The 25,186-nt window shown below is 41.9% G+C and overlaps 3 protein-coding genes across 3 annotated transcripts in view; 1 reads left to right on the top strand and 2 right to left on the bottom strand.

The window, feature by feature from the left end:
* The window catches only part of CFAP57 (cilia and flagella associated protein 57), a 29,012-nt gene extending 18,770 nt beyond the window's left edge, over positions 1 to 10,242 (bottom strand). The window contains exons 1-5 of the mRNA XM_072419337.1: positions 10,126 to 10,242; positions 7,505 to 7,688; positions 5,458 to 5,774; positions 2,925 to 3,187; positions 1,907 to 2,066 (exon numbers count right to left, since the gene is read on the bottom strand). Of these exons, the coding sequence (XP_072275438.1) occupies positions 1,907 to 2,066; positions 2,925 to 3,187; positions 5,458 to 5,774; positions 7,505 to 7,661 (897 nt within the window). The 5' untranslated portion in view covers positions 7,662 to 7,688; positions 10,126 to 10,242. The remainder of the gene's footprint in view (positions 1 to 1,906; positions 2,067 to 2,924; positions 3,188 to 5,457; positions 5,775 to 7,504; positions 7,689 to 10,125) is intronic.
* Positions 10,243 to 10,273: 31 nt separating this feature from the next.
* Positions 10,274 to 17,924, top strand: EBNA1BP2 (EBNA1 binding protein 2). Its single transcript, XM_072419338.1, has 10 exons — positions 10,274 to 10,349; positions 10,790 to 10,884; positions 12,534 to 12,617; positions 13,473 to 13,639; positions 14,169 to 14,292; positions 15,958 to 16,047; positions 16,170 to 16,245; positions 16,769 to 16,847; positions 17,367 to 17,538; positions 17,622 to 17,924. Exons 2-10 carry the CDS (start codon positions 10,804 to 10,806, stop codon positions 17,670 to 17,672), a joined length of 924 nt encoding a protein of 307 aa, XP_072275439.1. The 5' UTR covers positions 10,274 to 10,349; positions 10,790 to 10,803; the 3' UTR covers positions 17,673 to 17,924.
* Positions 17,925 to 19,614: 1,690 nt separating this feature from the next.
* On the bottom strand, positions 19,615 to 22,860 carry CFAP144 (cilia and flagella associated protein 144). Its single transcript, XM_072421180.1, has 4 exons — positions 22,607 to 22,860; positions 22,028 to 22,087; positions 20,365 to 20,468; positions 19,615 to 19,854 (listed from the first exon to the last, which is right to left on the bottom strand). The coding sequence occupies exons 1-4, from the start codon at positions 22,770 to 22,772 to the stop codon at positions 19,741 to 19,743; spliced, it is 444 nt and encodes a 147-aa protein (XP_072277281.1). The 5' UTR covers positions 22,773 to 22,860; the 3' UTR covers positions 19,615 to 19,740.
* Between the last annotated feature and the right edge of the window lie 2,326 nt (positions 22,861 to 25,186).

The following is a 25,186-nucleotide window of genomic DNA, read 5'->3' on the forward strand; positions in this document are numbered from 1 at the left end:
GTCACTAGCTGTCCCTCAAAGGTGATCACAATTAAATGTCCCTACCATAGTTATATGTCATTATACAGTTTGTAAGAGGAAAACAACTACCCCAACTGCTTGTTTTGGAATGTGGGAAGAAACTGTAATGCCTAGAGGAAACCAATGCAAACATGGGAGAACCTGAAAACTCCTTGCAGACAGTGGCCCAGACAAGATTTGAACCTGTGACCTAACGCTACAAAGGCCAGACTGCTAGCCACTGAGCCATTTAAACATTACAATATAATATCTTCTAAATAGTTTTATTATCCAGTGTCCTCCATATGAACCTCAGCACACATTTGTCCTAAACTGTATATATTTGTTTGGGAATGCCATCCAATTTGGGAAGTTTTCATCCCACTTATTCCAAGGATATGAGTACAAAAGTGCAAACCCCTTTAGGCTCCTAAAGCATAAACCTTTGGTTTGTCTGGAATACCCAGTAGGAGAACATAGAATAAATGAAACGAATAAAAACCTAATACTAATTTAAAAAGTTTGGGCTAGACCTGGACTTTAGAAAAGTAACTGGCCTCATTTATGTACAAAGCAAAGGTTGATATAACTAAATAAAATAGAACTAGCCTATGTTAAAAACAAGTAGTCAGCTAATTGCCTTATATCGAGACATTGGAAATCGACCTCAACCCCAGGACTCTCTGATCTGTATGCTGGAATTAGGGATGTCCAGTTAATGAAACACCTCACGGCCCGTTTATATGATCGCATTGATAAATTTACAGCAATTTAGGCACCATGGGACTCTTTTCTCTATCAGCATATTTTGTCAATTTCCCGCCCCCCTAGGGAGATCCCACTAGTTACCTGGAGATAGTACATATCCTGCTGGTTCTGCTACACCTAGGTTACTGCTTCTCCTTCCCCCTTACTGCTCCTTGTTTCTTTGTCATTTTATGTTTGCTGCTGACGAATGACTCGTTGTAAGCTTACTTGTATATTGCTCAATGACTTCACTTGTAAGGATGTGACAATGATACTACAGCTCTTTTTTCCTGATTTCTTCTACTATTTTATATAAGCTTACCCTTATATGCAGTCCAGTTTTGGGCCCCAGTTCACAAAAAAGATATTGTGGAATTGTAGAGAGTGCAGAGAAGGGAAAGTAAACTAATATAAGGAATGGAGGAGCTCAGCTATGTGGAGAAATTAGCTGAACTGAATCAATTCCCCCTTGAGAAGAGACGTATAAGGGGGGATATGATCACCCTGTATAAATATATAAATGGTCCATATTGACAACTCTCTTCCCAATTATTCACTGTAAGATCATTACAAAGCACAAGGGGGCGCTCTTTGCATCTGGAGGAAAAGAAGTTTAAGCTCCAGATAAGGAAGGGATTCTTCACTGTAAGGTCTGTGAAAATGTGGAATCGGCTCCCTCAGGAAGTAATTTCAGAAAGTTCTTTAGATTGCTTTAAAAAAAAAGCTGGATGATTTCTAGAAGCACAGAATATAACTGGGGATTCAAGCTTTAAAGTAAAGATAACAGAGACTGGTGATCCATGAAACATCCGATTGCCGGGATCAGGAAGGAAGTTTTTTCCCGTTGGAGCAAAATGTACCAGGGATCTGGCATGTTTATTTTCCTAGTGGTTTAACTTGATGGATTTATGCCTTTTTTCAACCTGACTTACTATGTAAATAGATAACCCTGTATGCGATACCTTATTGCAGTTGTACTTCTTGTTTTTTTTTTTCTTAGAAAAATTAAAAAAAAAAACACAATTATATAAAATACAGAAAACAAGTAGTGACTAATAAATGCACAACCAAAAAAAAAAAATATCTCTGTGCTTGTTGATTCCTTACTGGCTTTGAGATCAATATGAATGACTAGGCCCCCTCATACAATATAGCTTACTCTGATATTGCGGCCTCTTTTGTAAAGTTCTTTTTCTTCTACTTTCTCAAACATGCAAACTTTGCCAGGGCCCCCGGAGCACAGGAAACCTTTAGAGTAGGCCAAAATTGCATTAATACGCACAGGAAATGAGTTGGCGCTGTCAATCGCTGAGATTATGCTGTAGAAAGACAGAAACAATTTTTAAACCTTTACAGATAAATGGTGTCTACTTAATATATTAGACATGAACAGTTCATACAGAATTCAGAAGATAGTTTTAAACCTTTACAGATAAATTATGTCTACTTAATATATCAGACCGTGACAGTCCATGCAGAATACAGAAGATAGTTCAATTTACAAGACTGGAGTCATTTTGCCATCAATGTTCTCCCCAGACTTTTTTAGCTGGGAGCACCACCCAGCACTTTTCAGTTACCACCTGGCTGTTTTTGGGTGGTTTTTAAAGAGTTGGGTCACAATACAGGGGCTGCCACCCAACTACAGCTTCTTACCACCCAGCTTAAAAAAAATTCTGGGTTGAACACTGCCCATCATCCAGCATGTGCTTTTACAGCTGGCATTCAAAATTAGATTAAAATTGCTCAGGGCATTGTATACCTTTTTTCCCTCAAACTAACTGTGCAATACTGTCAAATATATTCAGGTGAACCTTAATTTACAAAATAAGTCCTTAGTGTGTGGATACCACTGCAGCCTGAAGATGGCAGTGTGTCTCTGTTCATTACTGCAATTATCATATAGAATTTAAAAAAAATAAATGATTAACATTAAAATAAATAATATATATATATATATATATATATATATATATATATATATATATATAATATTTAAATACATGCACACTGCAAATGAGGCTGCAAATCCAAAGGGAAGCTGTAACAGATTTAAAAATAGCAATGATAATCAACAGATCTATAAAATTTCCAACAAAGGATTTTTTTTATGATTGGAATGTAATTGTAAATGTTTGACGTCAGTAAAATACTTCTGTTAAGCTTCTTCTATTTACCGGCCATCCTCAGATGACTGAGCGCCCCTTCCGTTGATGTTCTGCTCCCAGCGTAAATCCCCAGATTCCCACAGGCAGAGCCTTCCCATGTCTGTGCCACAGATGACGCGGTCCTCGGACAGCCATGCTTGGCACAGAAAGTTCTGGGCTTCTACTTTCTGGAAGTTTGTCTGTCGTAGATTTCCTTCAATGTAACGGAATAACTTGAAAACACGGTGACCCGTGACGCAGATCTGCGTGTTGTCGTGTGGATTGAAGCTCACCTGCAGCAGACAAGAGAAAAAGAAAGCCGTTGTTAAGCTGTAGTATAGTTTTTACATATTAAATAATTTGTGCATGTAACACTTATTATTTATTACCTCCCATATATACCCATGACAATGCTTCACCTACAGAACAACGGCACCATCTTTGTTCAGGAAATATCCAGGGACACTATCTATGCATTAGGATCCCGGCTCAAATATGACACAATCATGTAAATCCCGATGTGCAGTTTTTGAAGTGTTCATAAATATCTGACATGGATCAATCCCTGATGTATCTTCCCATCGTTTGACTTGCTACAAAGTTACCATGTTGCATTCTGATCACTGGAAGAGGGAAGATTAGGGAAATTCTTCCTCCTGTCTGCAGCACACTGATGACATCATCTCATCATAGACAAAATACCTATCTGGAAGTCAAAGACTGTAACATTTATCCATGTAGGCTTGTACAACTACTTTCAAGTTTACAGAAAAATATGTAAAAAAAATTGTGTCCATGAAGATGAGCCCTGTTGGAGTGGGGGTGAAACAATGGAGGCAAATAATAAAACTATGATAATGCAGCAATATGTATTTATAACTGTCACATCTCAGGATTAGGTGTTATTGCTTGTTAATGTACACTGCGTTAGTTTTACCATCCAGAGGGTGGCGCTGCTGCTACTGCAAATCAATAGACAGTGTATTACGGACAGCATCACCTGGTGAAAATGAAAGCTAATGCGGCCACCACATCTAATAAGCTGCAATATTTTACGCGTTGGATCTTGAGTTTAGATACACATTAAAGGGGCGAGTCTAAGCTAGGACACTATCTGCATGGAGTTTGCAGGTTCTCCCCGTGGTTGTGTGGATTTCCTCTGGGTATTCCCGTTTCCTCCCACATTCCAAAAACATGCATTTAGGTTAATTGGCTTCCCCCCAACATTGCCCTTAAACTGTATTAAAGACATATGACTATGATAGGGACATTGGATTGTGAGCTCCTTAGAGGGACATCTAGTGAAATGACTATGGGCTTTCTAATGCGCTGCATAATATGTCGGCGCTATATAAATATTGGATGATAATAATAAGAATGTCCTTGTATACAAAAATTAGGCTAAAATTGCAGGCAGATGTTTACATTGAACCCGACCTTTTGCAGAAAAAAAAGGCTTCTTCAGGGGGAAGAAAATAGCACAGACTGGCTTTCTGTTGTAAAAAACTTTTACATGGCACAAATTGTGTTCTACAGATAAATATATGAACAAAAAATCTTTTTCTGTTACTTTAATACAGCAACAGAAAGCCAGTCTGTGATATTTTCCTCCCACTGAAGTAGCGGGTTTATTCTGCGAAACAAGTCGGGTTTAATCTAAATATCTTTCTGCCACATTCTGAAGCTTTCGGTCCAACTAAATAAATGTTATAGTATTAAGCTGTGTTCAAGTATAGACTGTTCCTAAATATTATATTTGTGTACTGTTTGTACTTTTATCTAATGTAATTTGTTAAAATTTTTGTGTATATGGAAAGAATTTTTTTAATAAGTTTGGCACTAATAAAGTTTGTCTGATAATTTAATTTATGATTAAGAAGGAAGTAAACTCAAACCTCACCCAAAACAAAAAAAATTACACTTACCTTAAATCCCACAGAGCAGTCGATCGGTCCGGAGGTCTCCTCCATCGGGTCCCGCGTCGTCACGGCATCCGTCTTGGGGCCAGCACGCCAGGCGCCGCCATCTTCTCCTCTTCTTCCGGATTCTTCTTCCTACATCACCCAACACAGCCGCAGGATCGGGGGACGTAGATGGGAAAAAAACTTGCCGATCTCACTGCGCATGCCTGAGATCGTCATTTTTTTCCCCATTGATGAAAGGGTTCCTTTGCACATGCCCGAGCAGAGGGAGCACCCAAGAGCCTCCCGGGATGCCTGACAAAAAGCTTTGCGCCCCTATTCATTCAGAATTAAGGGGTGGTGGTGCACCCTTTTTGCGTGTTGCATTGAAAAAAAAAATAAACAGAATTTTTACCTTACATAAAAAGGTTTTCCGCCCTTTTATGTAAAGTGAAAATTATGAGTTTAGGTACACTTTAACACCAAATAAACTACCTGCTTTTTTCGACCCCAAGGTTTGGGTGTTTGAGTGTTTTATTTACTGCCAATCACAGCATGAAATTAAAGCATGTGATCTGTTTTCCACCTGGTCCCTCATCCCCTATTGGCTGGTCTCAAAGTCACTCAATACATCATCACTCCTTCTCAGGCCATGACATTACCTGATAAATGGGGTTATTTTGGCTGTCTGCCCTCACGGTCGCCATCACTTTCTGTTTCTCCCACATCCAGAAGACAATCTGCCATTCAGGGGACCCAGACTGAGCCACCAGGTACTTGGAGTCTGGGGAGAAAGCAATGCTGACGAACTCCTGCGACATGAGATCAGGTGCACTTAGAACTTTACGCTTCTTGAATGGCATGGAGGCCAGGTCATAGATAGTGATGGTGGCTTTGTCTGGGCCCTTCTCGGACATGGCGAGGTATCGGCGGTTTGGGCTGATGGCCAGCGCCTGCATGCCCTGACTCTTCTCTGAGCCTGTGGGTAGAAGGAGATAAATAAAGATATGTCTTAGACTGTAAGCTCTTCTGTACAGGACCCTTTCCTCCTCCTGTGTCACTGTCTGTATCTGTCTTTCCTTTGCAACCCCTATTCAATGTATAGCGCTGCATAATATGTTGGCACTATATAAATCCTGTTTAATAATAAGAAGAAGAAACTTCTAAAAACTAAGTGGGACAAGATAGTGAGCCTGGGTCCTCAATCTACTTCAATTATTTTACTGGAGCCAAGAACCTGAATACCAATAGCTGCCATTCCAATGTCATTTACAGGGGGCAGTCTAGCTTTAGGCTTAGTAGAAATACACCAACTTTCACTTTTGATCACCAATCTGATAATTGAAAATTAGATTGCCAAGCTCATTTAAAGAAAACAGCACACTGATTATAAACTGATTTTTGGGTCTATGATCAGACACAAGCTGTGTCCTGTGCTTCGCCTCACCCCAATATTCTGAAGGGCACATGTGCCATGTTATGGGACTGATGACCAAGCAACTCCCAATCCAATCTGCAAATCCATCATGGTTGGTCGTGCATAGAAATTGGCAATGGTTCTGCTTGTCCACCAGGGACTCAACAGGAGGTTGGGGACCAGGAGAGAGATTGGGGTACAGTAGACCAGGGACTCAACAGGAGATAGGGGACTAGGGGAGAGATTGGGGTAGGGGACTAGGAGAGAGATTGGGGTACAATAGGCCAGGAACTCAACAGGAGATTGGGGACAAGGGGGGAGATTGGGGTACAGTAGACCAGGGACTCAACAGGAGAAAGGGGACTAGGGGAGAGATTGGGGTACAATAGGCCAGGACTCAACAGAAGATTGGGGACTAGGGGAGAGATTGGGGTACACCAGGCCAGGGAATAAACAGGAGATTGGGGACTAGGGGAAAGATTGGGGTACAATAGGCCAGGACTCAACAAGAGATTGGGGACTAGGGGAGAGATTGGGGTAAATTGGCCAGTTACTCAAAAGAATATTGGGGACTAGGGGAGAGATTGGGGTACACCAGGCCAGGGAATAAACAGGAGATTGGGGTACACCAGGCCAGGGAATAAACAGGAGATTGGGGACTGGGGGAGAGATTGGGGTGTTCTAGGTCAGGGACTGAACAGGAGATTTGGAATGGTGCAGCATGGTAGCATTCTACTCCCTGGTAGAGCCCCATGGGGTTGGTTATATTGTAATTTCCATCTGCTTTACCTAAGTAGGCTTTTACAGACTGTTTAGGAAGAATTACAACTCATAAATAACCACCCACCAGGATTCCTCTTGCAGAAGTGATCAAAGGTGGGTGCAGAACCCCTGAACACACAATGACTATTAATTATTATTAGACTCTTATATTGGACTTGATTTAATAACTCTCTCCAAGCTTGGAGAGGATTCACTTTTATCAGGGAAGCTGGGTGATCCAGCAAACCTGGAATGGATTTCTTCAAAGTCATTTGTAATTTGCTAGCAAATGTTTTCAATCCTTGACCAGATCCATTCCAGGTTTGCTGGATCAACCAACTTCACTAATGAAAGTGAATCTTCTCCAGCCTTGGGGGGCCAATGTGACAAATACAAAGTTATATCCTGACTGATCCCTATGATTGGTGTTCTCGTCCTTACACTTAAAAAAGAATAAATTCCGCAAATTCGTTCCTGTCTACATTCATTTTCTATAGGTGAATGGACGTGGTACCTCCATAGGTCCTTACCTGGAATAAACTTCTGCCATTTCTGATCGACTTTGTACTTGATACAATTATTACCGGATGGAAATATTACGGTCTGCTCATCGAAGTAACAGATGTTATTGATCACTTGGGAGCGGAGACCAAAGATATAATGTGACTGAGCCACGATCGCCGACATGGCGAACCAACCGTCCAATGAATGGATCTGCAAAGAAAGACAGAAAATAGGGAGGACAAGGTTAGATTTTTATCAGCAGTAAAGTTTGTATATGTGTGAGGATTCACAATGATACAATGTACAGTGAATATGAAGTGATCTACACCAAGGGTGCAAGAGATGTATTGCCCAACTCCAGGCAGAACTTTCCTTCTGTTTTGTATAAAGTGGAGATAGACATCACTGAAGTCATTCCTGCTTTGGGCTTGTTCAGGTTGGCTATCCCCATGCCCCTGTGACACCATTGAGTTACTGCTAAAGTCACAGAGGTGGCTGGGGGCATTTTCTGGCCACCATTTACCCATCACAGTGCTTGGCAAGGAGCTACAGATGGCATGCTATCACCCAATGCCAGTGAGACATTTTTAATATTATTACACAGTATTTATATAGCGCCAACATATTATCTAGCACTGCACAAGCTCCATAGTCATGTCACTAACTGTCCTTCAAAGGAGTTCACAATCTAATGTCCCTACCGTAGTCATATGTCTTTAATACAGTCTAGGGTCAATTTTGGGGGAAAGCCAATTACCTATCTGCATGTTTTTGGAATGTGGGAGGAAACCAGAGTACTCGGAGGAATCCCACACAAACACGGGGAGAACCTGCAAACTCCATGCAGATAGCATCCTGGCCAAGATTTGAACCTGGGACCCAGTGCTGCAAAGGTACATTGCCATCCGCAGCGTTCTGCCCAGAATGTTTTTTTAGCTGGGTGGGGAGAAGCTGTTGGGGGGTCATGAAGAAGTGGATGGGACAACACACATTCCATAGGAATACAGTAACCCTGACAGCTTCCTACAGCCCCCTTTACATTGTTTCAGTTTTCTAATAATCCACCCCCATGTCTAATCTAAGAGGACGGTAGGTGTATTTACAGGTAAGTGGAGGTTGTACAGAGGAAGGTAGAGTTGATAAACATTGTATGGAGGAAGGGGTTGTACAGAGAAAAGTAGGTGAAAATACAGGTATGTAAGTGAATATACAGGTAACCAAGTGTGTAGTGGGGCGGGCACGCCATGCCCATACTATTTTCAGGAATGGGCATGCGGTTGTTTACATAACATGGATGCGCACTTGGCATGAATAGCCTTCAATCCTTTTTTTACGACTACATTCCCTGCAGGTAACTAGAGGTAGTATGGAGGAAGGTAGGTGAATATACAGGTATGTAGAGGCTGTACGGGGGAAGGAAGGTGTACACACAGGTTGGTAGGGGTTGTATATAGGTAAGTAGGTGTACACACAAGTAAGTAAGTTGTATGGAGGAAGGTATGTGAATATACAAGTAGGTAGGTGTACACACAGGCAAATAGGGGTTGTAGGGAGGAAGGCAGGTGTACACACAGGTAGGTAGGGTTGAACGGAGGAAGGTTTGTGAATATACCGGTAGGTAGGTGTACACACAGGTAGATAGGGATTGTATAGAGGAAGGTAGGTATACACACAGGTAAGTGGGGGTTGTACAGAGAAGGTAGGTGTACACACAAGTAGGTAAAGTTGTACAGAGGAAAGTAGGTGTATATACAGGTAGACTGGAGTTGTATACAACAGACAGGTAGATAGGGGTTGTACGGAGGAATGTATGTGAATATACAGGTAGGTAGGTGTACACACAGGTAGATATGGGTTATACAGAGGAAGGGAGGTGTACACACAGGTAAGTAGGATTTGTACAGAGGAAGGCAGGTGTACACACAGGTGTGTAGGGGTTGCAGAGAGAAGGTAGGTGTACACGGAGGTAGGTGTTGTCATTATTACACAGTTTTTATATAGCGGCAACATATTATGCAGCACTGTAAAAAGTCCATAATCATATCACTAGCTGTCCCTCAATAAGGGCTCACATTCTAATGTCCGTACCATAGTAATATGTCATAATGTAGTCTAAGGTTAATTTTAAGGGAAGCCAATTAACCTAACTGCATGTTTTTGGAAACCCACACAAACACGGGGAGAGCCTGCAAACTCCATGCAGATAGCATCCTGGCCGAGATTCGAACCTGGGATCCAATGCTGCAAACGCCGGAGGGCTACCTCTGAGCCACCGCACTGTGAGTTGTACAGAGAAAGGTAGGTGTACACACAGGTAATTAGGATTTGTATGGAGGAAGGTAGGTGTACACACAGGTAATTAGGATTTGTACGGAGGAAGGTAGGATTACACACAGGTAGGTACCGTAGTAGTTGTATGGAGGAAGGTAGGTGTACACACAGGTTAGTAGGAGTTTTACAGAGGGTCAGGTGTACACACAGGTAGGTAGTGGTTGTACAGATGAAGGTAGTTGTACAGAGGAAGGTAGGTGTACACACAGGTAGATAGTAGTTGTACAGAGGAAGGTAGGTGTACACACACACAGGTAGATAGTAGTTATACAGAGGAAGGTAGGTGTATACACAGGTAGGTAGTGTTGATACATACGCGGACTCTGCGCGGCTCTCCGGGATGTGTTCTCAGGTTACCATGGAGACGGGACGCTCAGGCCACAGAGGATGTCGGGAAAGTATCATTGAGGGAGGGGAGAAGGTCGCTATGACAGCGGGCTATTCAAGTTGTCACGTGATACTTTCTGATGACGTAGCCGGAAATGAAGTTAGTGGAGCTTCCGCTAGGCTACACGTGAGAAGCAGAGTGTACAGCGAGAGGTGAGATCGCTGGGGGGATGGGGGGGTGTTTGGGGGTACGGCGGGGGGGGAATGGAAGGGACGGGGGGCTGTTTGTGCTGGAGGGAGGGGTGGAGTATTTTCTGTGTCACCACCACTGAGCTGACACTGCTGTGTGCATATTACCACACTGTGCACATAACTGTCCAACCTTTACTCCCCCATCCCCCTCCACATATTGCACCCCTATTTCCTCTCTGCACCCCTTTCACCTTCCTTGCCCCCCCCCCCAATATCACCCTCTTTGCCCTTTTATTCACCCCCTCCCCGTCACTCTATTTTTCACTCCCTATCCCTCTCTGCCCCATTCATCACCCCCAGATCCTCTCCTGCCCCCTCCCCAGCCCTCATTTTATCCTCCCAGTAGATGAGAATTCTGTTCTCTGTAAATCCTCCCCATAATCTAATTTATTCCTTTACAGGATAACGAGGCGCCATGTCGGATCACGATGAGGAGAGTATGGCGGAGTCGGAGACTGATTCTGAGATTGATCCATCAGAGCTGACTGATAAAGAGGTGAATATTATCCGCACACTGAGATGGGGACCACCAGGAAGCCTGGAAATCTTATACAGATGATATTATGTAACAGGGACATCGCATTCACTGCAAACATGATAGAGGATCAAAGCAGGGAGATTGAGGCTGCCCTGTTTAGGCTGCATACAAACTTGCAATGGTTCTCATGCAATAATCAGCTCAGGGCCGATATCGGACGAGAATCTGGCGTGTGTACAGCGCTCATCATCCAAACAACTATCCTGGCGGATCCATGGACGACTAATGATCGTAATGCTAGTGAAGGGGAGGGAGCACAGTGGGGTGCTGCTCCATCGTTATCCCCCTCCCGCCTTTATAGAGCACAATGGTGATGTATGTAAAGCAATCGTTAGTCGTTGTAAAGGAGCGTGAAAAATCCTTTCCAACGACAATTATTGCATGTGTGCAAATAGCCCTATCCCTCACCAACACCCCCAATACAATCAGGTACTACCGGTAAGAAAGGAAGGAAACCCCCCCCAGAAAAGAGGAGATCAGGCGTGATTTCGATAATTGGATTTTGGGTGAAAATGCTCCTCCCCCTTAGTTATTGTACAGACAGTGATTTCAAACCCTGGGACAAGCTGGAGCTAGTCAGTCAGTGTGATCAGTTCCCTGATGTCCGTTTCCTCTTATTTCAGTTTTCACATACAAATCTCCATCTGCTTATACTGTGAAAGACCAACATGTGTTCTTGTAAATATATAACCCAATACTCAACATGTTTCAGGGGAACGATCGCCTTTCCTCAGGGCTTGCAAGAAGTCTCTTTATAGACTTATCAATAATTCTACAGATTTCTCCCTAGAATTTTTTTTTTTAAGCTCGCTGGGAAGAAGCTGTAGGTGGGTGGCAGCCCCTGTACAGGTAGTCCCCGGGGTTACATAGGGAATAGGGACTGTAGGTTTGTTCTTAAGTTGAATTTGTTTAATAAATGTAATTAGGACAGATGTTTGTCTGAACATATTATTAAGCAGTGTGGTGTCAGTTACTGTATAAAATGCTCACTGTGAGTTAATCACAAACAAAGCAAAAAAATACTTTATGGAACCTAGACATTCATTAACTTCTGGAGCAAGCTGTGCCTTGTAGGCAAAAAGAAACAACTGCAGAATTTGTCTTGGTCATTAAAGAGAATGCAGAACGAAAAAAAAGATTTCTTCTATAAGCCATGCAAAACGCCCCCTATCAGGCTTCTGTCCTGCACAGGAGCGAGCAGGGAAGCCCGTTCGTATCTACGAGTTGTCTGTATGTAAAGTGTCCTTAACTCTGGGACTACCTGTATTGTGACCCAACTTTTCAGTAACCACCCAAAAACAGCCGCGTGATTACTGAAAAGTGCTGGGTGGTGCGCCCAGCTAAAAAGGGCCGAGGACAACACTGCTTTAGCATATTGAGCTGTAACTCTGTTATAGCAGACAAGTGTGTTAGCTTAGTCACCTGATTTCTTTTTGTGGTCCAGCACTAAGTTTTTTCTTGATAACTCTGGGTCCTTAACTAGTGTTTTTTTTTACTGGACATACTTTGCATTTTTGTGTATTTTTTTTTTTTATACTGAGCAGACCTAAGATGGTTTCAAGGCAAAGTCCTCTCTTAACTTTTTGAACAATTTTCTTGCATTCCAGTTACAAGAAGCCTTTTCTCAGGGAAAATTGAAGCCTGGCTTAAATGTGGTGCTGGAAGGAAAACCAATAGCTTCTAATGATGTGGTGAGTTGGGGCGTTTCTCCTCTGCATGCCTTGCTATGAACACACACGCTTCTAGTTAAGTGAACCTGTCACTAATTGCACATCTCAAGAGGAGGTAATATAGTCCATGTCGGCTTGCTCCTACTTTCTTTTCATTTAAAAGACCTTCTAAAACCCAACGCTTCAACCTCACCTACCCGTCTTCTTCTGTCTCCTAAACCCTCACTACTTCCCACCATTCCATATCTCCCTCCTATTGTATGATACTTCCCCTACCTCCTAGATTGTAAGCTCTTTGGGACCTCCTCCTGTGTCACTGTCTGTATCTGTCTGTCATTTGCAACCCCTATTTAATGTACAGCGCTGCGTGTTATGTTAGCGCTATTTAAATACTGTTTAATAATATTATTCAGGTAGAAAAGGGAGCACAGATAACCCCCACGGTGACCATATGTGAACATTAAGGTCTGCACACTTAACAGGAACAAATCCCCACCTGCTGCATCCTGCTGGTGTTTCAATATTATTTCTTTACTTCAATAGATGTTACAAAGATGCAGAGGCTCAGCAGCAAAAAACTTTGCATCCCAATAAAGTTGAATTCTATCCAAAAGACATTTGTGCCTGGTTAAATATTAGGCTGCTACCATTGACCACTTTTAAAATGCCAGTTGATTGGCTGTTATTAGCTTCAATACTTGTAGTAACTGACCTTGAACTGGTATAACAATAAAGAGCTCCGACTTTTATATGTTGCGTGCATTATGTCCGTGACGCCTAAAGGATGTCAACAATGGCAGCTTTCATACCTCTGTCAATACCAGTTTCCTTTCAGATGGAAGTTAATCAGTCATTTCCTTTCATGTTCCTTTTCAGAATGGACTAAAACAAAGCCTTCTAAACTTCAAGAAAGATCTGGATTGGTTGGAGCGTCTAGACGTCACAACGGCACCCGTGCCTGACAAAACGGGACAGAACGGGGTAGAGGGAACTCAGAATTCGGATATCAATGCTGAGGATGATTTCCAGAGGGAAATGTGCTTGTGAGTGATTTATAACTAAGCTTTTAAAGATAAAATTCTGACGCGTACAGCGTACGTAATCCGTCCTGGCGGATCCAGGAACAATTGTAATGCAATTAAAGGGAAGAGAGCACAGCGGGGGTGCCTTTCCATCGTTCTCCCCTCTCCATAGAGCAGAACGGCGCTGTTTGTACATTGGAAAAGGAACGTGAAAGATGATGGGTGACATTCTTCCCCCTGACCACCGTGTTAATATACTGTGAGCTGCGGATTTAGTAATTATAGAAGGGGGTCCCTGAAGACCTGAAAGTTTTTTCAAGGGTTCCCCAATGCTAAAGGTGTAGAAATGCCACCATAGAATAATGTCATTTAATTGGGTTCTAGGTGCTCCCTAACTCTGCACATTGCATTATTATAAATGCTGGAAAGTGGGAACAAAATTGTGATTTTTGGTTCTTGGTTTGGGCAGTTGTTTAGTTTTAGGGTATGTAGTCAGATTCCAGCAGATGGAACTATTCTAAATCTGAATCTTTTATTTTTTTTATTTTAGTTACCGACAAGCTCAGGCGGCTGTGCTTTTCGCTCTGCCACGACTTCAGCAGTTTAAAATTTCCACAAAGCGCCCGGATGATTACTTCGCTGAAATGGCAAAGACAGATCATCACATGCAGAAGGTAGGAGGACAGCTTGTGATGTTTGAAGAGTTGAAGTAGCTGCAGGTTTTAAGTGTGTGGTCTCTCTAAGCACCTGGCTGGCACCACAATCAAGATAAATCATAAGCTTCTAATCATTTTTATACTCATCGTGGATCTTGTTCTATGGTGTTCCCCAATAAGAAGTTCTTCATTTAATGCATGTGACAATTGTAATTGATTTACATCCTCTAGTGCAGAGTTTTTACAGAGTTTGTACAGAGTTCCTCCAGAGGTTGCTGGGGGTTCCTTGAGCAATGAGCAGTTTGTACCTCTCAGGTCAGATTAAGTGACACCAATCTGCTATCTGTAAGGGTGACATTCTTCTCACTGGCCAGCAATGTAGGAGGAATTCTTCCCACTGACCACCACACTAATGTACTGTGAGCTGTGGTTATAGTAATAATAGGAGTTCCCTGAAGACCTCAACATTATTTCAAGGGTTTTCCCATGTTAAAAAAAAGTTTGACAAGCACTGCTTGTAGCCCTGCTAGTAACCCTTGCATCCCTCCTACTGTTATAGGCTGAATGAGATGGGTTATTGGCACCCTGATTTTTCCCCCACTGTATAGAGGGTTTGTAGTTATGCTGCAGAGACAAGACTAGGTATGATTGTTTCTTTTCCTCCAGTGTATTAGTAGTGTAATTTTGAGTATTATTATTAATTATACAGGATTTATATAGCGCCAACATATTACGCAGCAATGTACATTAAATAGGGGTTGCAAACGACAGACAGTGACACAGGAGGAGGAGAGGTCCCTGCCCTGAAGAGCTTACTAAAGCTACAAACCAATGCTGCTTTTTTAGACTTGTAGCCCGGCAGCAGCACTGAGCAAAGGGGTGGCTACCCTATTGGAAATGACTGACATCAGATACAATGCTGTTTCCTTAGGACAGTAAGGTATTTCAAGGCATTGAAATTAGCAAGTCACAGACAGACTTGACATGATCTCTTCGTATACAGTGCTTTATGCTTTGCTTCTTGTTTGCATAGAAGTACAACTTAATTGTGTGTAACCTTAAATATGAAAATGGGCAGATTTACCATAGGAAGAGATAACTGAGCTGAAAGGGTCTCATGCAGTTGGGCCCTGCTCATATACACTTATCTAAATGCATGGGCGGCCTTTGCAGTGCTGGGTCTAGGTTCGAATCTCAGCTAGGATTTATCTGCATGGAGTTTGCAAGTTTTCCCCGTGTTTGTGTGGGTTTCCTCATGGTACTTCGGTTTCTTCACACATCCCAAAACGGTTAATTGGCAAAATTGTCCTTAGACTGTGATAATGACATATCACTATGGTAGGGACATTAGATTGTGAGCCCCTTGGAGGGACAGCTCGTGACATGACTATGGACTTTGTACAGCGCTGCATAATATGTCAGTGCTATATAAATACTGTGTAATATTAGTGCAAACAATGTACTTTGCCTGCAACCCCAAAGAACCCCAGCAGGGTCTGCCTCATCTGAGAAGGTCAAATGGACTGTTATCAAAGTTACTTCATCATAGTGGTGATCTGCTGACTTTTTTTTTACATTTCAAACACAGGAAAAGATTGCTGATGTAGACAGACCTTTAATGTGGCTGATAACACTGCTTGTTTGCACTTACTGGAAATTAAAAATTATTTGATTTGTTTTCAGGTTCGACAAAAACTTCAAGCCAAGCAGCAGGCGATGGAGAAATCTGAAAAGGCCAAACAGCTGCGAGCCCTGAGGAATTACGGTAAAAAGGTCAGTGACTGACCCTGTATAATACTGGCTTATATTGGATTCTGTTCTTATAGCACTTGGGTGAGTGTGGATTGTTTGCGTCACACAAAACAAATGGGATTTTATTTTCTTCTGATCTACAGGTACAAGTTGAAGTTTTGCAGAAGAGACAGAAGGAGAAATCTAATATGATGAACCAAATTAAAAAATACCAGAAAGGTAAGAATAAACTAAAAAGGATACTTTTAGGGTTACATAGACACCCCTCTATGACCCAGAAATGGCCTAATGCAAATGTCAGGTAACATGGGCACCCTCCATGACTCAGAAAGGGTTTAACGTCAATGAAGGGATTCATCCCCCCCTCTATGATCCAGAAAGTGGTGCTTAATGCCAATGTAGGGTTACGTGGACACTTTTTATGACCCAGAAAGGGCTTATTGCCAATGGACATAAAAAATAATTAGTGCATAATTAAAGCACACTGGTCTTAGGAAACTAACCCTTAACGTATGATGAAAATTGCAAAGGGCTATGATCCTCTTGGCATCCTGTTGGTCAGTAAGTTCAGCAATCATAGTAAATATCCAATAGGAAAAGGTCAGGGCCAAGCTCAAACCAATGGAAAGAGAAGGTATTTCTTTATAACTTTAGCAACCTGTATGTTCAATAGAGTAATAAATGTTTTATCGATTGATGTTTACCTTTTATTTCTAATGAGGTATCTATTCTATTTTATTAGGACTTTCTGATAAACTGGATTTTCTAGAAGGAGATCAACCTCAAAAGAAAATGTCTGGTGCACCAGGAAAGAAAAAAGGGTAAGAGCACACTTAGTCTCTTCTCAAGGGAGAATAGATTCAGTTCAGCTAATCTCTCCTCATAGCTGAGCTCCTCCATTCCTTTTATTAGTTTAGTTGCCCTTCTCTGCACTCTCTCCAATGCCCTAATATCCTAAAACTGGACTGCATATTCCAGATGTGGTCTGACCAATGCTTTGTACAGGGGCAGGATTATGTCTCCATCTCTGCAGTGTATTCCTCTTTAATACAAGAAGTTACTTTACTAGCTTTAGATATTGCAGCTTGGCATTGCATGCTGGTATTAAGTCTATGTTCTGGTGGATCAATCACAAGTATTCAGACTTTGGAAGTGTTGAACGCCAGGGAGACTGAGGCTGGGGCTTTGTATCAGAAATCCTGTTTTTATATTGTAATATACATAGATACCAGCAGTGGATAATATTACCTCTTTAGAAGACATTTAAAGACTGTGACTGTTCTTATGTGATGGTAATTTGTTGCTTACTTTGTATTTTGACATTTTTTTTTTTTTTTAAGACCTAGCGCCAAAAGAAAGTACAAGGACCAGAAATTTGGCTTTGGTGGAAGAAAGAAAGGCTCAAAGAGGAACACAAAAGAGAGTTTCAATGATGTGTCAGGCTTTAAAGCGAGTGTTGCACACGGAAAGGGTCCTCACAGGCCTGGGAGCAAGGGCAGGAAGAACGCCAACGTGAGTAGAATGGGCAGCAGAAATGGTTATGTGCCATGTAGTGTTATGTATTACACAACACTAACTTTCTCCTCTCTCTTCAGAAACGGCCAGGTAAGAAGGTGAGACAGAAGATAAAGAATAAAGGAAGATAAGAAGTGACCACCAAGATACGTCATCGATTGGCACATGGTCACCATAATACTCCGCCGACTGCTGGATGGAAGACGTGAATGAATATCGCCTCTCCGGAGACTGATTTACTCTATTGTCACTATTCTCAGTGATGACAAAGGACATGCAATACTTTAGTAGATCCCCTCGGGAGACCATGCTGGTCTGTTCACTATTCTTGGTTTTTATATACAGAGTTTTGTTGATGGTTGTATTAAATACAGTATAACGTACATGTGTTGAAGTTCTTTCCTTTAGAGGAATGGTGATGTCTCTATAATGCTTGGTGATGTCTCTACAATGCTGTTACAATTTATTAGGTCGCTTCCCATCTGTATGTACTGTGTGTGCTTTGGGGTGCTTTTTTAAAGGGATATCAATGTACTGCACACAATGTGGAGTCGGTAAAGGGGAAGCTTGATGGCTAAACTGAAGCGCCGCCTTGATTTTGTCTTCTATAAATTGATGTGAAGTACAAGTATTCCTCATTTAATGACTTACCTGTTTAGCGATTACTTGCACTTACGATTGGCCCTCTGACAAGTATGCTGTATAAGAACTGTACAATGTACAGCTGCCCACAGTCCCCTCTTAATTCTTTTTAGCTTCATCTTCCTTCTTGTGTATGGATTCTCCTTGATCTGGGTCTGCAGACTCTGTGAACTCTTGTCACTGACACGCTCCCTCCTTACTGCTCTGCAGACTGGCTCCTTACCATACTCCTCGCTTAATGACCAGACGGAACTTAGTCAGTCGATGAGTGAGGAGTATCTGTATATTAGGTGTCCACTCTGTTATGAGCCTTTGTTTTTTGTGCAGAATATTTTTTATATATATATATATATATATATATATATAATCGCTTTGGATAGGTGTTGTCATGCACTGCCATTCCCATCCTAAAATTCCCCACAACAAATGTCTAAAGATCCAAAAACAAACTTGTGCCCAACGCACCATCTAAATGAACTACCGTGTTTCCCCAAAAATACGACATACCCATAAAATAAAGCCGTAGCAGGATTTCTGAGCATTTGCGCAATATAAGCCATACCCCGAAAATAAGACATAGTGATAGGCGTGATACGACATACCCATAAAATAAAGCCGTAGCAGGATTTCTGAGCATTTGCGCAATATAAGCCATACCCCGAAAATAAGACATAGTGATAGGCGTGACGTTCTGTGCCTGCTGCAAGCTGAGGCATAGAGGGAGGCTAGTGAAAGGGTCTAGGGGTCTAGGGTCTCTCTCACCCCCCACAAACACCAGTAAAGCTGCTGATCCCCAGCACTGACCAGCAACAGTCTGTGGGTCTCTCTCAACCCACACAAACACCAGGGGATAGGGGAAAAACTTCAGCAAGCAGTCTGCTACTGAGCCCAGAGGGATCATCCCAGCCCCACTGTGCAGATTGGACCCAGTTCTCACAGGATCCCTGATAAATACCTAATAAAAATAAAATACTTAAAAAAAAAAAAGACATCCCCTGAAAATAAGCCATATTGTGTCTTTTTGAGGAAAAATAAATATAAGACAGTGTCTTATTTTCGGGGAATCACGGTATCAACATCAGTGTTCTCTCCAGCCCCTTTAGCTGGGTGCTCCACCCAACACTTTTCAGTAAACACCTGGCTTTTTTTGGGTGGTTACTAAAAAGTTGGGTCGCAATACAAAGGCCACCCCGCCTAAATTTTCTACCCAACCAGCTTTAAAAAAAATTCTGGGTTAAACATTAACTATGGCAAACCTGTGTGTGAAATGCTCTAAAGGGAATTTTTTCACTCTGATTCATAAAATGAGGGACAATATTCACAGAATGTCTGTGAACCCATTTTATTCTGTATTTTAGAAATGTCTACATCATTTTAATCCAAAAGTTGCCCAAAACCTTTAAGCCTTAAATCCAAACTCATCAACCCAAATTTTAATGGGAATTGTACTTCATTGAGTGGTGGAGATAACACCTGAACCTGCTCTGTGGTAAAAGTCAACACTTGGTAGATCTTAGGGCCCCCTCCCAATCCTGGCTGGATACTCCGTGGCTGATACTATTGTAGATTGACGCTCTGCTCTTTCATTTTCCATGCTGCCTCCATGTATGTAGTGATCTCTGTTTTCTGGCGGTGATGATAAAGTCGTGTGTCAGTCCGGTCGATGTTAATCTGTAAAAGATAGAACGGCTTTTAGTGAGCCCCTGGCAAAAGGTGCAGACACAGCAGAAATACACAAAGGAAAAGGTTTCCACCTGACAAACTATTGCCAATTCCCTCCAGCATGTATAGGGTTCACTTACCCTCTACCAAAGGGCCCATCTCTGTGGTCCCCACCTTCCTGTGCATCAAGGAGTCTTTGGTGCCCATGACACTGTTACCTGATCACCAGGTCTCCTGCCTTGGACCACTTTACTCACTACAAACCACTTTATACCAAGAAAAGCCCAAAGGACTGGTGGCATTGGAGTTGCTCTGACCCATCGTCCAACCCTAATATTTGTCCATTGTCCTTCCCTCACTTACTGCCTAATATATCCCACCCAATACCTGAAATGCCTGTCAGTAGGTTAATGTTTTGCCAGAACTGTGTATACCAGGAACCGGGCCAATGTTGGCTTTTATATATTTTGCCTGACGTTCCCATACCATTTCCACCTATGAGTGGTATAAAGGACCTACCAATGGTTGTGTGATCCAACCAATCTCCTGGCTGGTGGTTTGAGGCTCCGTGTATTTCTTGGTTGGTTCCAAGGCAGTGTGATGGAATATCTTCAAGAAGGTTTCTGTAAAAAAAAAAAAAATTATATTTTCTTCATTCTAGACCAGTTGGTTCTCTTTCTGTGAGGGTCCTTTGTGGATCATCCCTTGGATTGTATAGTTCCCACCCCCCCTTTTTTTATATGCACCAGCAAGCTGATACTAGGAAGCTTGTGTCATTTCCCCAACCAATTCACCAGGGGCCATACCTGGAAACATTTGGGAATAGCTGAGAATGTACGTAGGGGTGGGGGGATGCATGTACTGTGCTATGACAAAGACAGGAGAGGGTAACCTAGCATGGAGGTGGGCAGTCAGGACACAGGGGTCAAGATTAAGGAGGATGCATATATTTTGATGTGAATGTTTTTGAATACTCAGTTATTTTCTCAAAAAGCAGCTTAAAATTATTTGTGGTTTATACAAATTATTTTCATAGCGGTGTATTTATTTTCTATGAATAATGGGATGCAGGGCAGAGCCGGGAAGGTGGGGGGGTCAGCTAAGATGAAGGGGTTAAAGCAAGGATGGAGAGGTAGTTATGACTGGGGGGCAGGTTGGATGATAGGAGTTATCAGGATCCATATACTTTTATGTGAATGTTTTTATTCCTTATTTAAAGTTATTTTTACAAAAAGCAACTTCCAACTATTTGTGGTTTATAGAAAAGTTTTTAATGGCGGTGTATTTGTTTTTTATTAGTAATGGGATGCAGAATTAGAAGAGGCAATAGAGAAGGAAGGGTCTGCTAAGATAGAGGGCAAGTCTGGAGACGGGTAGTTAAGATTGGGGTGGGGGGTAAGGTAGGACAGATAAGGAAAGAGGTTAAGGCCAGAATGGAAAAGGGTAGTTAAGAAGAAAGGGTTAAAGCCAGGAATTGGGAAGCGGGGGTCAGGTCTGAGGTCCAATAGCGGGGCAGTTATGAATAGGGGGGTCAGGTCCGATAGCAGGGCAGTTATGATTAGGGGGAGGTAGGTAGGATGGAAAAGGGCAATCAGGATGAAGGGTCTTATTGGAAGAAAGTGAACAGTCAGGATAAAGGAGTTATACCAGCAGGGAGGAGCACAGTCAGGATGCAGATGGTTACTTATGGGCACAGCAGGATAAAACTCTGCAGAAAGTCTGCATCAGGTAACTACCACTGAAATGGGCAGGACTTCTATAGTCTCAGCCAGTGCCATGTGAGCACGAGTGGGCAAGTCATCACATTGACCCCTGGGGTGCCCTCTGATAGGTGCCAGGACGAGAGACCCTTCCAGGGCATCCCCACACCCTCCCTGACATTATGGCCATCACACACTGGGCCATTTCCCTTAGATTTACAGAATATTATATAGGTGACACAATGGGCTCCATTTATAGAACAGGGAAACTGACATTTCCTGGTGGGAATCTTCCAGGTCTATGTGTTTCAGTGGCAGTATTGATTCCCACCAGGGAATGTTTGAGGGAATGTCAGATTCCCTGAGATTCACTGAGCCCAGTGACATGTTTTCTTTACAAATGATATATCAGTGGGATGTTTGTGAATATTCTCCTGACAACATGAGAGGTCTGGGGAAGCCGTAGTCAGCAGCGATCTTACCATCAGCGATCTCGTTCTGATTGTCGTGTCTTGCCATCGGCTTCCCGGTAACCGCATGAACTACAGAGAGAAAAAATAAATATGAGAAACTAATTCCAGCCTCAGATATTGTAGAGGTGGCTATAAATGTAAGTCACAACTAAAATGGCTTTGAGGTACAAATTATTTTTATATATTCCCGCTTAAATTAGCTCAAAAAATTAATTTCCTACCGATTGAGACAGATGTGCACTTCAGATGATTGGCCACTAGGTGGCAGAAGGAGTCATTGTTTTAATAGAAAATTACCACCATAGAATTCACCACCAGCGAGTTTTCAGAGGAATTGACTGGGGGGAACAATTTATAAATAGAGCCCAAAATATGAATTTACAATTAATATACCACCTCTTCAGAAAATTTTGTGTTGTAAGTAACAATAATATGGTCTTTTTATTTTATTCTTTACTTCCTGTTCTGGTGACACTTGTACATGAAATGACAGGAGGGGTTGTCACCGGGACAGGAAGTAGTGGATATTGTAAACACTGCAGTGAGCTCTTGTTGCCATGGTTACATAGCTAGTGATAGGTGACTTACTCTGGTGGTAAGGGTTTATGGTGAATTCGGTGACCAGCCTCTGGCAGCGGTTCTCTTTACGGATGGTCTCCCGGTGGATGGCGTTCAGTGACACCTCATCCCGCTCCGGTCTCTCCCGGCCTCCCGCAGCTGCAGCCGAAGCAGCCATATTCACTGTATGGAACATGCTGCGCGTCCTGTTGCCAAGGAAACCACCAGGACCTCGTCGGGTGTCTTTTAAGGTGCCTGAAAGAATACTTTCTAATCAAGGACCCCGCTGTAGTCGTGAATAGAGTAATAAGAAACTGGGACTGCCTCGGATGTGCCTGAATAAATGTTGGCAGCAACAAAGTAAAGCCCCTGGGATTTGTGAGGCGTCAGTCACCATGGTAGCAGCTAGTTCTACTTCCAGCAAATAGTATAATTTATAAATTCCTTTAATCAACATGGTCCATATTTAATAGAAAAAAATAACAATTTTTATTGGGTTTTTTTATATTTTGTAATTAATTCCAAAAATAAACATGCACTTGTAATCATGTATAACTTTGTTGTAACTTTCATAAATACATGTATTATTCATTTTGGGAGCAAACCAATACAGTATTACTCATATCAGTCCCTGTATATCTCTTATTGGAAACATTTATATCCAAAACTGTGCCTCCAGTTTAGGAGCAGAAAAAGGGCAAAGTTGGCCCTGAACCATGATGGCGGACGCGGATACAAGCTTGATCATGTGATCAAAACAAGCCCGTCTTTCAACGTTCAAAAGACATGACGTCAGCGTGCAGCGATTGGTTTATTTGTTAAAGGTCTCGCCGCTGATTGGTGGATAACCCCAACCGGCAAATTTGAACATGATTTGATGTGTAGCATGAGATGAGAATTCGGATCGGAGCGGAGATCAGACCTGAATTTTGCATTATGGATATTGGAAGGTTTCATTTGGGTATTTTTTATATTATTATATATTTTCCTATCTTGTCATTTTATTCTCAAATGGCAGAAAATTGCCAGCAGTTCCCAATCAAAGCTATAGGAAGCCTTTTAATGGCAATAGATCAGCGGTAGCCAACCAGTGGTCCAAAGAAAAATGTGGTCATTATTTATAACTTTTATTTTTTAATAAATAATACATTTTTATTTATTAATAATAAAACAAAAATAATATTCAAATAAATTCTTATATTCTAAATGACAATTTTCACCTTTATATTGCACTAAATTAATGAACTGTACTAGAGACGGAAAAACAAGGGAGGCGCAGCGTGACGTCACTGTAGTATTAAGTTGTATGAGGCAACCGCTGCCGAGCCGTACGCTTCAGTATTGTTTCCACCATTACAACAGTCACCCCGCTCCACCAATACCGATTCTCATCCGATGTTTTATTTTATTTATTTATTTCTCAGAGGATCTGTTAGGTAAGTATGACCTTAGCTGTGTATTTTCTATAACTGTTATATTTAATGGCAGCAAATCTTGCTCCTACTTTCTGTTCATTTAAAAGAGAACTCAAACCCAACGCTTCAACCTCACCTACCCGTCTTCTTCTGTCTCCTAAACCCTCACTACTTCCCACCATTCCATATCCCCCTCCTATTGTGCGATACTTCCCCCATCTCCTAGATTGTAAGCTCTTCAGGGCAGTGTCCTCTCCTTCTCCTGTGTCACTGTCTGTATCTGTCTGTCATTTATAACCTCTATTTAATGTACAGCGCTGCGTAATATGTTGGCGCTATTTAAATCCTGTTTAATAATATTCAAGACATTCAGGCAGTTAAAGGACGATGAGATGTTACATTGTATCATTGCTGCCAAACTCGTAACAATGTAACCAGATGTATAGAATTCTGTGGATGGTTCTATTGTACTTGGGTTATGAATATATTCTTATTGAAATCCTCAGTATTGATGTCTATTTTACCCCTAACACAGAGGGACCCCTTCAAAAATTCAGATCCGAAAGACCCCCAATGAATTCCACATCACATGGTACGTTACTACGATATATTATTAAATAGGATTCATATAGCTCCAACATATTACGCAGCGCTGTACAATAAATAGGGATTGCAAATGACAGACAGATACAGCGACAGAGGAGGAGAGGACTCCAACCAAAAGGAACTTACAATCTAATCTACTACAAATAGTAAATTGAAGCTATAACAGTACATTTGGCATTGTTCCTGTATTTTAGCCCTGGGCTGTTTTTATTATTTCTAAAGTAATGATAATGACCTGAGAATAAAACATAGAAATTGTTCCGTCACTTGGTTGGTGGGGTAAATTATTTTATTAATATTATTAATAATAAACAGGAGTTATATAGCACCAACATATTACACAGTGCTGTACATTACATAGGGTAATGTCCGCGTATTTTGAAAAAGGGCCCTCTAACAGTGTTGGCCAATAGATAGGTGCCCGTTAGATTGGTGGTCAGTGGGGGAGGTGACCTGGTATACTAATAATTAGTGCCCTGTAATAAATTTGTGATGGGTGTAGGAGGACCCTTCTATATTTAAGGCTGGTACAGAAGCCCCCCTTACATTTGTGGTCAGTGGGCGAGGTGCCACCCTTCACTGCTTAGAC

This window comes from Pyxicephalus adspersus, chromosome 8, assembly GCF_032062135.1.
Source record: "Pyxicephalus adspersus chromosome 8, UCB_Pads_2.0, whole genome shotgun sequence".
NCBI lineage: Eukaryota > Metazoa > Chordata > Amphibia > Anura > Pyxicephalidae > Pyxicephalus > Pyxicephalus adspersus.